At 37.0% G+C, this 14825-nt stretch overlaps 2 protein-coding genes across 7 annotated transcripts in view; one reads left to right on the top strand and one right to left on the bottom strand.

Moving 5' to 3' along the window:
* LOC105220076 (neprilysin-3) overlaps window positions 1-14825 on the top strand; it is a 307341-nt gene that overhangs the window by 112520 nt on the left and 179996 nt on the right. The window lies entirely within an intron of this gene.
* On the bottom strand, window positions 1653-10139 carry LOC128919996 (uncharacterized). Of its 2 annotated transcripts, none has more exons than XM_054226092.1 (2): window positions 9643-10139; window positions 1653-2686 (listed from the first exon to the last, which is right to left on the bottom strand). In XM_054226092.1, exon 2 carries the CDS (start codon window positions 2679-2681, stop codon window positions 1995-1997), a length of 687 nt encoding a protein of 228 aa, XP_054082067.1. In that variant the 5' UTR covers window positions 2682-2686; window positions 9643-10139; the 3' UTR covers window positions 1653-1994. The 2 variants fall into 2 exon arrangements, with proteins under 2 accessions (XP_054082067.1, XP_054082068.1); XM_054226093.1 differs by lacking the exon at window positions 9643-10139 and adding an exon at window positions 9466-9627.

Raw genomic sequence — 14825 nt, 5'->3', positions numbered from 1 at the left:
TTTAAAGCTGCTTGCGACAGCACGGAAAGGAGTTGTCTCTATGTCGCGAGGTCTGAATTTAGGATCCCCGCAAAACTAATACGTCAATGAAATTTGATATTGAGCAACACCAAAAGCTCCGTCAGGGTGGATCGGGAAGGACCTCTCCAAGCAGTTCGATACCAAACGAGGTTTCAGACAAGGTGACTCACTATTGTGTGACTTCTTTAACCTGATGCTGGATGAAATAATACGAGCATTAGAGCTAAATAGATACAATATTCTATAAGAATGCGCAGCTGCAGGCATATGCTGTTCATATTGATATAATCGGAAGCAACAACCGCATTTATTTTAGCTTTTTCCAGTCTGGATAAGGAAGCATAGAAAGTGGTTTTGGAGGTGAGAGGCTTTATGATGCAGAAACGTGGACGATGTCAACATCCGATGAGACGACACTAGGAGTTTTCGAGAGAAAAATTTTGCGCAAGATTTATGGTACTCTGAACATTGGCAACGGCTAATACCACGAACGATGGAACAATGAGCTGTACGACTTATACGACGATATAGACATAGTTCAGCGAAAAAAGACAGAGGCTACGCCGATTAGGTCATTTTGTCAGAATGGACGAAAACGCTCCAGCTTTGAAAGTTTTCGACGCAGTATCCGCCGGAGGAAGAGGAAGGCGTCCACTCCGTAGGAAAGACCAGGTGCAGAGCGCCCTGGTTACTATTGGGATTTCCAAATGCCGCCGAACTGCGAGGGGAAGACGGCTAAAAGGTTTCATGGCCAATTACAATACACATACAATTTGCGGTTACACCCGAACTTAGCTCTTCCTTACTTGTTCGTTTTGTTTTTTTATATGCATGTAAATGAGCACTTGTGAGTTTCAAGAAAATTTGACTAGCAAACAACTAAACATCAGTTTGTCAAAAAAAAATAATAAATAGGAAAGTTAATTTTTGTTGTCATATTTATTGCTTATCAAATTGTGCCTTCGTGGAATATGTTTCTGTAATATGGAACGTCGTTTATCAAGTAATTATATAGAACTTTTGACAATTTCAAGCTCGAAATGAAAATTAAATCATCAGCTATATGGTAATTTAGTCATATCAGCCCGTCGTAAAAATAATAAACAACAATTCAATTCATACTTCACATTGCTTTCTTAAAATTTAGTATATTAAAAAAATTATTTTTAGTAATATAATAAATACATATAACTTATTGTTAAATATTTAAATGATTCACTCCTCAGTTTTTCTCTTTTTATAAATCCTTTGTTTGTGACTATGGTGGCTCATTTCAATGGCTTTTCGAATGTTGCCAATCCATAAGTTATAAATGAATCTATAAAAAAACATAATGAAAAGTACAAATTAAAACAAAACATTTAAAGTAAAATTAAATAAAAACAAGTAAGGAAGGGCTAAGTTCGAGTGTAACCGAACATTTTATACTCTCGCAATTTATTGATGTAATTTTATAAAGATAACTCAATTCGACCCATATATTCGGTATAAAGTTCAATAAAATAACGAAAATCATCATAAATAGTGTATAATTTTGAGTACTTACTTTTTCGTCACTGTGACTCACCTCCGTATGTTAGATTAGTTTAAACGTTAATAAATAAGAAAGCGCAAGTAATCGTGTTGATATGTTTTATGTTTTGATGTATTATATGTGTTATTTAAGTGTATATACAGAATGATTCAAATGGAACTTATAGAATGATTTTGACAATTTTATTTGTTTAAAATTACAACGGAAAGCGGAGAATAGTCGCTGATCGGGTGATCGGGAATGCGGAATCTCGAACGTTAAAAACGAAGTGGCTTTCGGGTCACATTGTACGTCCCTTTTGTTGATTGTGTTCGGATGTGCAGTGTGGTGTCATCGTGTAGTGTCATCATGTAGTTTCATCGTGTATGGGTGTAGTTGTGTGTGCATTGGTGCGCAGTGTTCTCTTGAGTGAGGTGGTAATTGTGGTGAGTGTGCAGTGTTAGTGTTGTAAGTTTAGATGCATGGAAGACCGAATCTCATTTGTCCATCCCGGCCCCCCTAGGCGAATGTTTAGCAAACGTTGTAGTTGTTGCAGCGTAGCTACAACACTACTGATACCAGTGTTATGACGAGATTGTCGTCTAGTTTGTCTGGGGCGCGTCGATGTCCTTGTCGGTGGGTGCCTCGAACTGGATTCTGGTGGGTTTGCCCATCGTCGTGGTCGTGATGCTCGGCTTATCCGCGGATGAGGGGCTGCGTTGCGGCTGCGTGGTGCATGTCGTTCGACAACGTCGCGTCTCAGGTCGCGGTGCAGTAGTGTATGATGCGGCAGCATGCATATTTGGCATAGATTGCCGGATATGCATTCTTGGGTTACATGCGCAGCCGACAGGAAATTCAGGCAATATCCATGTGCATGTGCGACCTGTTGACGTTGCGCTGGAGTCATACCCTTAAAAATGTTGCAGTGCTGCAGACGATGGCGGAGGCATATGGGGCATTGAACGCGCGGCCGCTCGGAAGGTGGTAGCGGCGACTGTGGTGTTGCCCGGGAGGCAGCTCGTGGAATGGTTGACGCCGTTGTTACGGGGATTGCTCGAGGTGCAGCTATGGGAGTAGCTGCTGAACGAGGCGTCTTGACCGCCGACCGGGGGGTAGCTATGGGGCTTGCCTTTTCTACGTCCATTTTACCTGAATGGGGAAAGGTTTTAATGATTAAAATGAGTTTTATATGAGGGATATGAATATTGGTGCCACATTAGGTGGTATGAATTTATTGTCATTCTGATTGACATCTATATGATTTGGATTTCGTTTGCGCTTTGTCGGTTTTGTGGATTGTAATTGGTTTATTCGGTTTATTGAATGGTTTATTCGGTTTATTAATTTGATCGGTTTAATTACTTTTCGATAGAGTCGGTAGTTGGCAAGAAACATAGTTTGGCGAGCGGTCTGGTTAGCGTCCCGTTTTGCGTACGGAGATCAACCACGCGAATATGACCGTCGGAGCCGTAATAAAGCTTCACTATGCGGCCAAGTCGCCATTCGGTAGGAGGAAGACAATCATCGTGGATTAGAACGCAATCTCCAAGCTTTGGAGCCTTTTCTGGCGTTTGCCATCGGTACCTCTTATGGAGATCCTTTAAATATTCTTCCTTCCATCGACGGCTGAAATTATGATGGAGAATTTTGATTCTTTCCCATCTGTTGGATAAGGATAGCGACTCCATGCCTGACTCAGGTGTGGCCAGAATGGGTGCTCCTTTCAGGAAATGTCCTGGGGTTAAGGTTGTGAAGTCAGAGGGATCTTGCGAGAATGCAGCTATAGGCCGTGAGTTAAGAACGGCTTCGATTCTAGCTAATAGTGTTGCGAATTCTTCATAGTTAAATTTGTAGTTGCCAGCTATTTTTTGAAGTGGGATTTGCAGCTTTTTACAGCTGATTCCCATAAACCACCCATATGAGGAGCGCTTGGCGGGATAAATTGCCAATTGATGCCTTGCGGGGCATACTTTTGTACTATGTCAGGTGAGACCTGTTTCATGAAATCCACAAACTGCTTTTCTGTGGCTCTTTGAGCTCCTATAAAAGTTTTGCCATTATCGCTTATGATTTTGGATGGAAATCCACGTCGTCCGACGAAGCGAGCAAAAGCCGCGAGAAAAGCCTCCGTCGTCAGATTAGTACAGAGCTCAAGATGTACTGCCTTTGCCGTGAAACAGACAAAGACAGCCACGTAACCCTGTATGAGGGTGGGGGACCTTAGCATAGACGCCTTTATTTGAAAAGGCCCAGCAATGTCGACACCTGTGGTGGTGAAAGGCAGAGCGAAATTACAGCGTTCAGGTGGAAGTGCTGCCATAATCTGCGTTCGCATTTTGTGCTTGTGCATGGTGCAGATTTTGCACATGAAAATGCACTTTTTTATTTGGGGCTTAAGACGGGGTATGTAATACTCTTGGCGAACCACCTTGCATGAGGCGATGTTCGGCGTGTAGCATTAGATTGTGGATGTAATTAAAAAATAATGTGGCCAATGGGGACTTCTCAGGGATTATTATAGGATATCGTTCGTTATATGTTAAGCTTGAATTATCAAGCCGACCATTCGCACGAAGCAAACCGTTCGTGTCTAGAAATGGGTTTAGAACTAAGAGTGAACTCCTTTTATCAATAGGTTTCGATTCTCTTAATAAGGATAGATCGCGGCTGAAATAGCGCGTTTGAGTCGATGCGATAAGAGCGACCTTTGCTTTTTGTAAGTCTGGATGCGTCAATGTATCGCATTGGAGGCAAGTTGCTCCTTTAACCTTAAGTTTGAGTCGTGCTATGAATTTAAGCATGTAGGCGACTACTCTGAGGGCTCGGGGGAACGATGAAAATCGTTCAAGGATGTCGGTATCATCCAGTGCTGTATGAAAGGTGACGATTTTCCGACATTCTGGGGCAATTAGGTTGCGCATGGGTGACTGTGGCCACGAATCGGAGGATTCGGTTAACCATCTGGGGCCGTTCCACCAAAGGGTGGTGGTGGCGAGGTGCAAGGGTTTGCACCCTCTTGTACCTAGGTCGGCAGGATTGTCTGCACCAGCAACGTGTCGCCAAGTTGCTGATCCTATTAGTGCAAGTATTTGAGAAGTTCGATTAGAAATATAGGTTTTCCACGCGTGTGGTGGTTTTTCTAACCAGGCTAGAACTATTCATGTTTAAGTGGGTCCGCACCATGGAAACTAGTTTTGCTAATAGTAGTGCGCCACAGAGTTCAAGTCGTGGTAGACTTAACGTTTTAAGAGGTGCAACCTTTGCCTTTGCTACTAGTAGCTGGCTTGTAGTTGCCGTGCCGCTTTGTGCGCGCACATAGATAGTGGCACAATATGCCTTTTCAGAGGCGTCGCAGAAGCCATGCAGTTCGACTTGGTATTCGGGGGAATAGTTTACCCACCGTGGTATTTGGATATGCGAAATATCATTGAGATTGTTAGCGAACTGGGACCATTTTTCTAAGCGAAGAGGTTTCACTTGTTCGTCCCAGTCGGTTCCGTCTAGCCATAATTCTTGTATCATGATTTAACTTGTATCATAATTGGCGAAAGCCATCCTGCGGGGTCAAAAAGTTTTGCCACAGATGATAGAATTTGTCTCTTTGTTTTGGCGGATAATGCAGATATTGATTCTCTAGTGTATGAAAACTGATCAGATATCGCATTCCATTGTATGCCTAGAGTTTTTGTTGTACTTTCCTTTTCGAATATAAAGAAATTAGTATCCAACAAATTATCTATTGGTATATTTTTTATGATATTTGGGTGATTTGCTGCGATTTTTCTTAAGGGGAACCCTGCGGTATTGAGAGCTTTTATGACCTGTGATAGTGATTCGTATGCTTGTGGAAGGCTGTGGCTTCCAGACAGAGTATCGTCAACATACGTGTGAGTTTTTAATACATCGGTTGCCAGAGGAAATTCTGACTTTGTGTCTTCTGCCAATTCGTGAAGTGTACGAATGGCCAGATATGGAGCACAGTTGACGCCAAAGGTAACTGTTTTTAATTTAAAGTCGCGTAGTGGACTATTGGGAGTTTTTTGGAAAATAATTCGTTGAAAATCTTGATCTTTTTCATGTACGACTATTTGTCGATACATTTTTTCAACGTCCCCGTTAAATACATATCTGAATAAACGCCAATTTAGAACGAGGAGCATTAAGTCCGGCTGCAGTGTTGGTCCCGTAAATAAAATGTCATTTAGGGAATTCCCCGAACTAGTGGATCTCGATGCATTGAAGACAACTCTTACTTTTGTTGTTTTTTTGTCCGGCTTTACTACCGCATGATGTGGCAAGTAAAATGAATAGTATTTGCCGTTAATTATTTTTTCCAATGGGCTTACTTCTTCCATATGATCTAAATGAAGGTATTCTTCTAAGACACCATCATATTCTGGTTTAATTTCGCCCTTTTTAAGTAGGTTTTTTTCCATACTTAGAAACTGCTGTATTGCAGAGGTGCGAGAGTTACCTAAGGCGAGTGTTTTTGGGAATTCTTGTTTGAAGGGTAGTCGTACGACGTACAGACCATTTCTTGATCTAGTAGTTGTGGCTTTGTAGAAGTTTTCACAATACTGATCTTCTGGGGTTTCAAGTGGTGTAGGGGGGAGTTCTTCTAACTCCCAAAATTTCCTTAATTGTGATTTAAGGCATTCATTTGAAATTTCTTCAACTTGAGTTGTTCCGGAATTAGCCCACTCAGTATCCAACCGAATATTGTGTTTTGAGCTAGAAGGGTGTTTGAAATTTTTTCAACATGTGATGTGAAGTAATGAGTGATGTCTTCGTTGACAATACACACAATTAAATTTGCTTTCACAGTCTTTAGTCGTATGAGCATTCGACAGACAGTTGATACAAAGTTTATGTTGTCTGACAAGATTGTTCCTATCAGAAACGGATAGTTTTTTAAATCTCTCGCAAGATCTTATTTTATGACCCCCTTTACAAATTTCACATACTGATTGCCATTTATTAGTTTGGTTTGACACGAAGGAGTGACTTTTATTCACGTGTGTATTGTATTGGATATGTTTGCTGGCTTGAGGTTTAAGCATGTTTTTACTCGACTCATTTTGAAGACTAGTTACATTCATATTTTGGCTGCCCATTCGCTCAGCTATCTCGTACTGAGCAGCGAGGAATTTTTTCATTTGCTCACATGTGGGCATCACTCTTTTATCGTCTAGTGACTGTTCCCATCGTAGTAACGCAGCATTAGGGAGTTTTTCTGCGCAAATAGTTACTATCATATGGTCCCAATATTCTACGGGAGCATTTTGTGTTTGTAATACTGATAGGCAATTTGTCACTGTCGAGTAAAACTTTTGAAATTCATGGCTGGTTTATTGTTTGATTTTAGGGTAATGTAGTATAGTTTTAATAGAATTTTCTATCATTACTCTTTTATTTTCGTATCTTTCGACTAGTGGTTGCCAAGACAGCTTAAAACTGTCGCCATTTAAGCCGAATTGCTTGACGATCATGCCTGCTTCCCCTTGTGTTTTATACCTTAGGTGATATAGCTTTTGTGCATCTGCGAGTTTAGGATGATTTATAAAAAGAGCTGTGAACATGTCCCGGAAGGACGGCCATTGATCATAACATCCGTGAAATATTTCCGTATCGCATGCTGGCACTTGGAGATAAATGTCTGAATTATTTTCTTGGGGTTTTATTTGTGCCAGCTCTACTCCCGATTGGGGAGTAGGCGCGATTGACTTCAAAAGTTTTAATTGATCTGAGATCATAATTTTTGTGTCTACATACTGGTCTAAACAGTTTTCATATTTGGCGTAAGCCGAAGATTTAAAATTTTCTGGTAGATCTGAATTATCAGTTTCTACTATTAAGTCATACACCGCTTGGAGACGTGTCCAAAAATTTTCAATTGTTTGACCTTTTATTTCAAGTGCCGATTCAGAGTTGTTTTGCATCGGCGAAGATGTAAATCGAGTGCAGTATCTTATTAGACAGTCACTCTCAGAAATGAATTTAGAGTACAACATCTCTTTCCCCCTTTTCGGTTTTGTAGCACCTTGCGTTGAGCGTGTAGCTTCTGCCGGTGTACATGGACTCTTATCGTCTGTAATCATTTTAGGAATTTTTAAACTCTGAGTTGATTTAGAGTCTTTTGAATCTATGTTCATTTAGAAAATGTTATTTAATAATATATATATATATATATTCTTTCAGTGTAAACTGAGATTTGTCGTGACCGAAAACTCTTTTAAATATAAATAACAGTTATTTTTCCGTAAGTTATTAAATGCCGCGTTTATCGTATTTGTTTATCGCGTTTTTTTGTTTTGTTTGTTTGTTACGGAATTATCCGTATACCTTGTATATGAGCGCGCTCGTGATTATAAGGGTCAATGCCCTTTGTACATATGTGTGCACGATATGTGCTTATGTATGTGCATATAATAATGCTCTTATATGTTCTTCGTTGTCCTGCTTGTTTTTGTTTGACAAGAACAAGGGGTATTGCTTGTGATGTTTGCCTATGCGGACTTTGAATGTGTATATTTGTATGTATATATATATATGGTTTATTTTTTTTGTTTTTGTTAAGCCGATTTGGTTTTGTTTTTCGATTTCTATAACGATAATAATTTTTGCTTTGTTAAGAATTTGAATAGTTTAACAACGATAATTAACGATAACAATTTTTATTTGTTTTTTTTTTTGTTTTTTTTTTTTTTATTATAATCTTTTTCAAGAATTTTCTATAGTTTAGGTCTACCCTAAGTATGTGGGTATGTATGTGTAAATGTGCAACTGAAAATGCTGTATGTTAGTGAGAATATATGTGAATACTTTTTTATGCGAGAGAAGAGAGCGCGAAAACGAAATTCATGAAATGCAGAAATGCACTCATTACATATGTATGTACATAGATATGTGAAGGTATGTCCCGTGCGATATAATTGATATGATATGTATTGAATATAATATGTATGTATGTTTTATGGATATGCATATATGTATGTATTTCTCTTTTTCTTTTTATTTCATATATTTATATGTTTTTATTGTGCCTTTACTTGCTCTTTAGATGCAATCCTGCTTACTGCTTTGATAAACAGAAGGGGTATTGCTGAACTCTTTTGCAAACCAATGTTTGAATTTATATTTTTCTTTTTGTATCTGAGGATTGTGTGTATTTGTATACACGAAATTTAGTATAGGCATATAATAACGAATTGTTAATAGCTGCTTTTCTATTGAGCTTTTTAACCTTTTTTATTATTACGGTCCAAAATCAATTATCCGTATTTAGACATACATTTATGCATATTAGAATATGAAATACTAATTGGATTCGATACACTCACTTCGTCTTCCCTCAGGGGTTTAGGGGGTATATGAATTTATTCCAATTTTTTGAGTGAGAGTTTGTGGGGTTTTTTTTCGAGTTTCTCCTCCTTTCCTTTTGGCTGCTGGTTGACCCTTTTAGAATATTGTTGGGTTTGTATTAAGTTAATTTCGCGCCCGTTTCTTTAGTTATATTTATTAGTGTGTTGGTTTTCGATTACGCGCCCGACCGGTTTTTTCCTTTTTGGTTTTTACTGTGCTGTATTTGTATTTGTTGTATATTTTTTTGCACCCACTATATATTATATTTTTATGTATACTTATTTAAAATTTTTGATTTTTGCGTATATTTATATTTTTATTTTATTTATATTAATATTATTATTCTTTCACAGTATGAGTTTATATTTATTTGTCCGTCACTGCACTGCACCTGGACTCAGTTAGTTTGAGCTTCGTATGTGTATATATGTATAATTTTTTTTTTTATATAGTTCTGGTCATTGACCTGTTTATTTCTTTTGTCACTTATTATGTGATCTTTTCTTTTTTGTATTTAAAGCTCTTTCACTGCACTTGTTCTACACGTCGCACTTTACTTTTGTTACCTTTTATGTGATCTTTTGCTTTAGTATTTGAAACTCCTTCACTGCACTTTTTCTTCACGACACTTTATTTTTGTCACCTTTTATGTATTTCTAATTATTTATTTAACTTTAAGTTTCGTGTTCCAATAGTGCCTTTCGTTAAGGCTAGAAGGACCATGTATAATTTTGAGTACTTACTTTTTCGTCACTGTGACTAACCTTCGTATGTTAGATTAGTTTAAACGTTAATAAATAAGAAAGCGCAAGTAATCGTGTTGATATGTTTTATGTTTTGATGTATTATATGTGTTATTTAAGTGTATATACAGAATGATTCAAATGGAATTTATAGAATGATTTTGACAATTTTATTTGTTTAAAATTACAACGGAAGGCGGAGAATAGTCGCTGATCGGGTGATCGGGAATGCGGAATCTCGAACGATAAAAAAGAAGTGGCTTTCGGGTCGCATTGTACGTCCCTTTTGTTGATTGTGTTCGGATGTGCAGTGTGGTGTCATCGTGTAGTGTCATCATGTAGTTTCATCGTGTATGGGTGTAGTTGTGTGTGCATTGGTGCGCAGTGTTCTCTTGAGTGAGGTGGTAATTGTGGTGAGTGTGCAGTGTTAGTGTTGTAAGTTTAGATGCATGGAAGACCGAATCTCATTTGTCCAAATGGTATATGGGGACTGAGGTACTTCCTAAACCGATTTCACTCGTTTTAACCATCAAGATACAATGTAGCGAAGACTATACGCTCCCTTAATTTAGTATTACTTATAATTAGGTATATGGGATCTGGGGAAAGTTATGACCCGATTTTTACCATTTCAGGTACAGAGAGAAACTGTTATAAGAAAAAATTCAGAGGGAATGAAATACATAAAAATATCTGAGAATTTACCTATATTTTCGGTGAAAAATTACCCTTAGGCACTGAGTTCTTCATGTTCGATATCAGGGGCTTTGAAAAGTCATGGTTCGATTTTGACAATTTTTCCACAAGTGATGTCACAGCTCAAATACAGTATTTGTGTAATGTTTTATTCCGCTATCTTCATTTGTTCCTAATGTATATATGTACATATGTATTATGAAGTGAACGATTCAAAAGAATTCAAAATTGAGTTATATGGGAAGTAGACGTAGTTGTGAACCGATTTCGCCCATATTCCACCCGTGTCATCAGGGTGTCAATAAAGTGTTATATACTGAATTTCATTGAAATCTGTTGACTACATCTTGAGATATGGTTTTTGACCCATAAGTGAGCGACGCCACGCCCATTTTCCATTTTGTAAAAAAATCTCAGTGCAGCTTCCTTCTGTCATTTCTTATGTAAAATTTGGTGTTTCTGACGTTTTTCGTTAGTGAGTTAACGCACTTTTAGAAATTTTCAACCTAACCTTTGTATGGGAGGTGGGCGTGGTTATTATCCGATTTCTTTCATTTTTGGACTGTATAAGGAAATGGCTAAAATAAACGACTGCAGAAAGGTTTATATAGCTTTATTGGTTTGCGAGTTATATACAAAAAACCTATTTGGGGGCGGGGTCACGCTCACTTTTCCAAAAAAATTACATCCAAATGTGTCCCTCCCTAATGCGATCCTATGTTCCAAATTTTATTTTATAACTTTATTTATGGCTTAGTTATGACACTGTACCATTTTCGAAAGCAACCTCCTCAGGGTGCCAAGGAACATGTGTTCCAAGTTTCATTAAGATATCTTAATTTTTATTCAAGTTATCGCTTGCACGGACAGACGGACAGACGGACGGACAGACATCCGGATTTCAAATCCACTCGTCATCCTGATCATTTATGTATATATAACCCCATATCTAACTCTTATATTTCTTGGTGACACAAACAACCGTTATGTGAACAAAACTATTATACTCTGTGCAACAGGTTGGAAGAGTATAAAAAACAGAATTTTCCGTATAAAATGTTGGAAACTAGCAGGAATTTGGAGAGAGGTTGCTTAGAAATAGTGGTTAACATGTCAATAACCTCTGGAAAAAGGGTGGAAAATAAAAAAAAAATTAAAGAAATTAAAAAAAAAACAAATTATATGTGTGTTACTGCCTTCCCTAAATAAAAGCGGCAGCGGCAAATGACTGTCAAAAAATTCTCACGCCCATACAATTTGTATGGCGCATACCTAAATAACGCGATAGCGACGCTGAGCGGTTGAAATTTTCTATTTTGACAGAGCGTTCCGAAGTAAAGTTGGCTGCGAAAAACGAAATTTCTCTGTTCAATAATATTTCACAACAACAATTCAAGTAAACATTTTGATATTTGATGTAAAGTTGCCGCTTTTATTTAGGGGTGGCGCATCGACGTTAACGCTGAACTGAAATGCTTGCCTCTGCATTGTAGCAACCAGATGTGTTAAACTTTCTTCGCTTCAAATGTAATTTCTCTACAATAACAAAAAAGTAACAATATATTGAAACGAATTTTTGTAAGTTTATACATATATATTTACATACCTTTTGCGGGAGTTGAAGACATTGTTGGACAATCCTGCAAGTCAATTTCGTCAAATATATTTTCCATCTAATTGAGAAATAACAAGTAAGGAAGGGCTAAGTTCGGGTGTAACCGAACATTTTATATTCTCACAATTTATTTATTTAACTTTATTTATATTATATAATATACAATTTAACCCACATATTCGTCATATATATTGTATAAAGTCCATTGAAAGTCCATAATATTAGGTTAGAAGCACCGAGGTTCTCGTGTTCGATATATGGGGCATTAAAAACCTATGGTCCGATTTCGGCGATTTTTAGAATGGGGCTGCCACACTATAAACATAGTATTTGTGCAAAGTTCTGCACCGATATCTTCACTAGTGCTTACTTTATATATTGTAAAGTTAACAATTCAGATCGTCTTCAATGTTCTGGTATATAGGAAGTAGGCGTGGTTGTGAAGCGATTTGGCCTATTTTCACAACATATCATTGGGATGTAAGGAAACTATTACAAACCAAGTTTCATTGAAATCGGTCGAGTAGTTCCTGAGATATGGTTTTTGACCCATAAGTGGGCGACGCCACGCCCATTTTCCATTTTGTAAAAAAATCTCAGTGCAGCTTCCTTCTGTCATTTCTTATGTAAAATTTGGTGTTTCTGACGTTTTTCGTTAGTGAGTCAACGCACTTTTAGTAATTTTCAACCTAACCTTTGTATGGGAGGTGGGCGTGGTTACAATCCGATTTCCTCCATTTTTGAACTGTATAAGGTAGTACCTAACAGAAACGACTCTAGCAAGTTTCCTTGATATACCTTTAGTAGTTTGCGAGATATGTACAAAAAACTTAGTAGGGGGAGGGGCCACGCCCACTTCCCCAAAAAAATTACATCCACATATGCCCCTTCCTAGTGCGATCCTTCATACCAAATTTTACTTCCATAGCTTTTTTTATAGATTAGTTATGGCACTTTAAGTGTTTTCGGTTTTCGCCATTTTGTAGGTGTGGCAGTGGTCCGATTACGCCCATTTTCGAACCTAACCTTCTTATGGTGCCAAGGAACACGTGTTCCAAGTTTCATTAAGATATCTAAATTTTTACTCAAGTTACAGCTTGCACGGACGGACGGACAGACAGACATCCGGATTTGAACTTTTCTCGTCACCCTGATCATTTTGATATATATAACCCTATATCTAACTCGTTTAGTTTTAGGACTTACAACCAACCGTTATGTGGAAAAAACTATAATACTCTCGTAGCAACTTTGTTGCGAGAGTATAAAAATTGGCAGTATCAAAATTCTTTTCTCAAATATTTAAGAAAATGTTATTACACAATATTATTAGCCGATCCGAGAAAAATATATGTACATAAATACTTTAAAAACCTAATTTGAAAATTTATGAAATAAATAATGTAGAATTGGTATAAGAAGAAACTTGCCCTCATGTGGAATAGGGAAATTTTTGTAAACTATGTCGTCTTTTTTAATTTTAAATACATTTTTATCTAATCTCTTCGCTACTAAAATACCTAAACCAGAAGACGATTCTAAAGGCTCTTCAAAGTAGTTTTCAACATCTAAAAAACAATGTGCAGATACCACAACACAACCAGATTCGTCTGTCTTACCTATTACTTTTATAGGGCCTAGTTTTTCACTAAAACAATAAGAATCTTTTTCTTTTTTATTATCTATATTAAATATATTAATTTTTAAAGTTTTGTTGGGTTCAATGTTTTTATTAGTTCTTTCATCAAGTTTAATGCAATTGCTGAAGGATTTTATTCGGTTTATGTATAAGTTTTTCAAATATTGCATATGGTTTTCAAACTTATAGGCTGAAAACTGATCTAGAGGACCGAATTGCTTAATGCAGTCAGTTAAATGCAGTAAACCATGCACGTTATAACTAACTAAATGGTCTCCGTATATATTCCGAAACAAATCAACGAATTTTTGTAAGATTTGTTGGGCGACGTAAACTTCAGTTCTATATGATTTTTGACATGATAACAGCCTTATTTCTGCATGCAATAATAAAAAGTGCTAGTAATGGTCACTGCTAATACGATCTTTTGGAACAAATATGCCTATATATGTATAATAAAAACTGCATAAATTCTGTCGCTTGTGTTTCTAAACTTCTACATATCAAAAGGAACTAAACTGCCAAACTCAGAAGGAACTAAATTAGAGAGAAAAGTTTTTTTTTCTTTAATTTTGGTTACATTTATATTCCCTTTTTTAATCAGCAATTTAAGCAACTTTTTACACCAAGATCTACAAGATGCATCGGGTCTAATGGAAATTGGGACACCATATTGAAATTACCAAATTTTAAAATATTTTCTCTTAATTTGAATGGATTAATATGATGGGAATTATCAATTCAATTTTTAAAAGACAAGTCAGTTCTTAAGTGATGAACTTGTTTTGAAAAACAAAACCTTCTCTCTTTGTATTCTTTTTTCGGCTTGTACCTAAAAGACTTTTTGCTGTTAAGGGCAAATCCACTAAACCTATTTTTCGCAAGGTTTGAAACAAATCAGTCACTGTATTGTGGGAAACTCTATTGCGTAAAGCCCATGCTTTTATTTCCTTGCATTTATCATTTTTTACGACAATATTCGCATTGTCACTATCACTATCATTAGTATCTTGGCTGTCATAATCATTTAAAGATATATCTATAGAGCTCAATTCTTCCATATTGCAAATTTTTGGAGGCACTTACATTAAAAGCCTTTTTTTCTCGGCTCATATAAGCACTAAATGTTTGTTTTTTTCATATTAAAATATAGGATATTCCGTTTACTCACCTTTGCAAATTGTACAATCATGTTATCATGTTGTATACTTTAACGTGCATCGTTTTCCATAA

The sequence above is a fragment of the Zeugodacus cucurbitae genome, chromosome 2 (genome assembly GCF_028554725.1).
Source record: "Zeugodacus cucurbitae isolate PBARC_wt_2022May chromosome 2, idZeuCucr1.2, whole genome shotgun sequence".
NCBI lineage: Eukaryota > Metazoa > Arthropoda > Insecta > Diptera > Tephritidae > Zeugodacus > Zeugodacus cucurbitae.
This window is presented reverse-complemented; position numbering and strand designations above follow the sequence as displayed.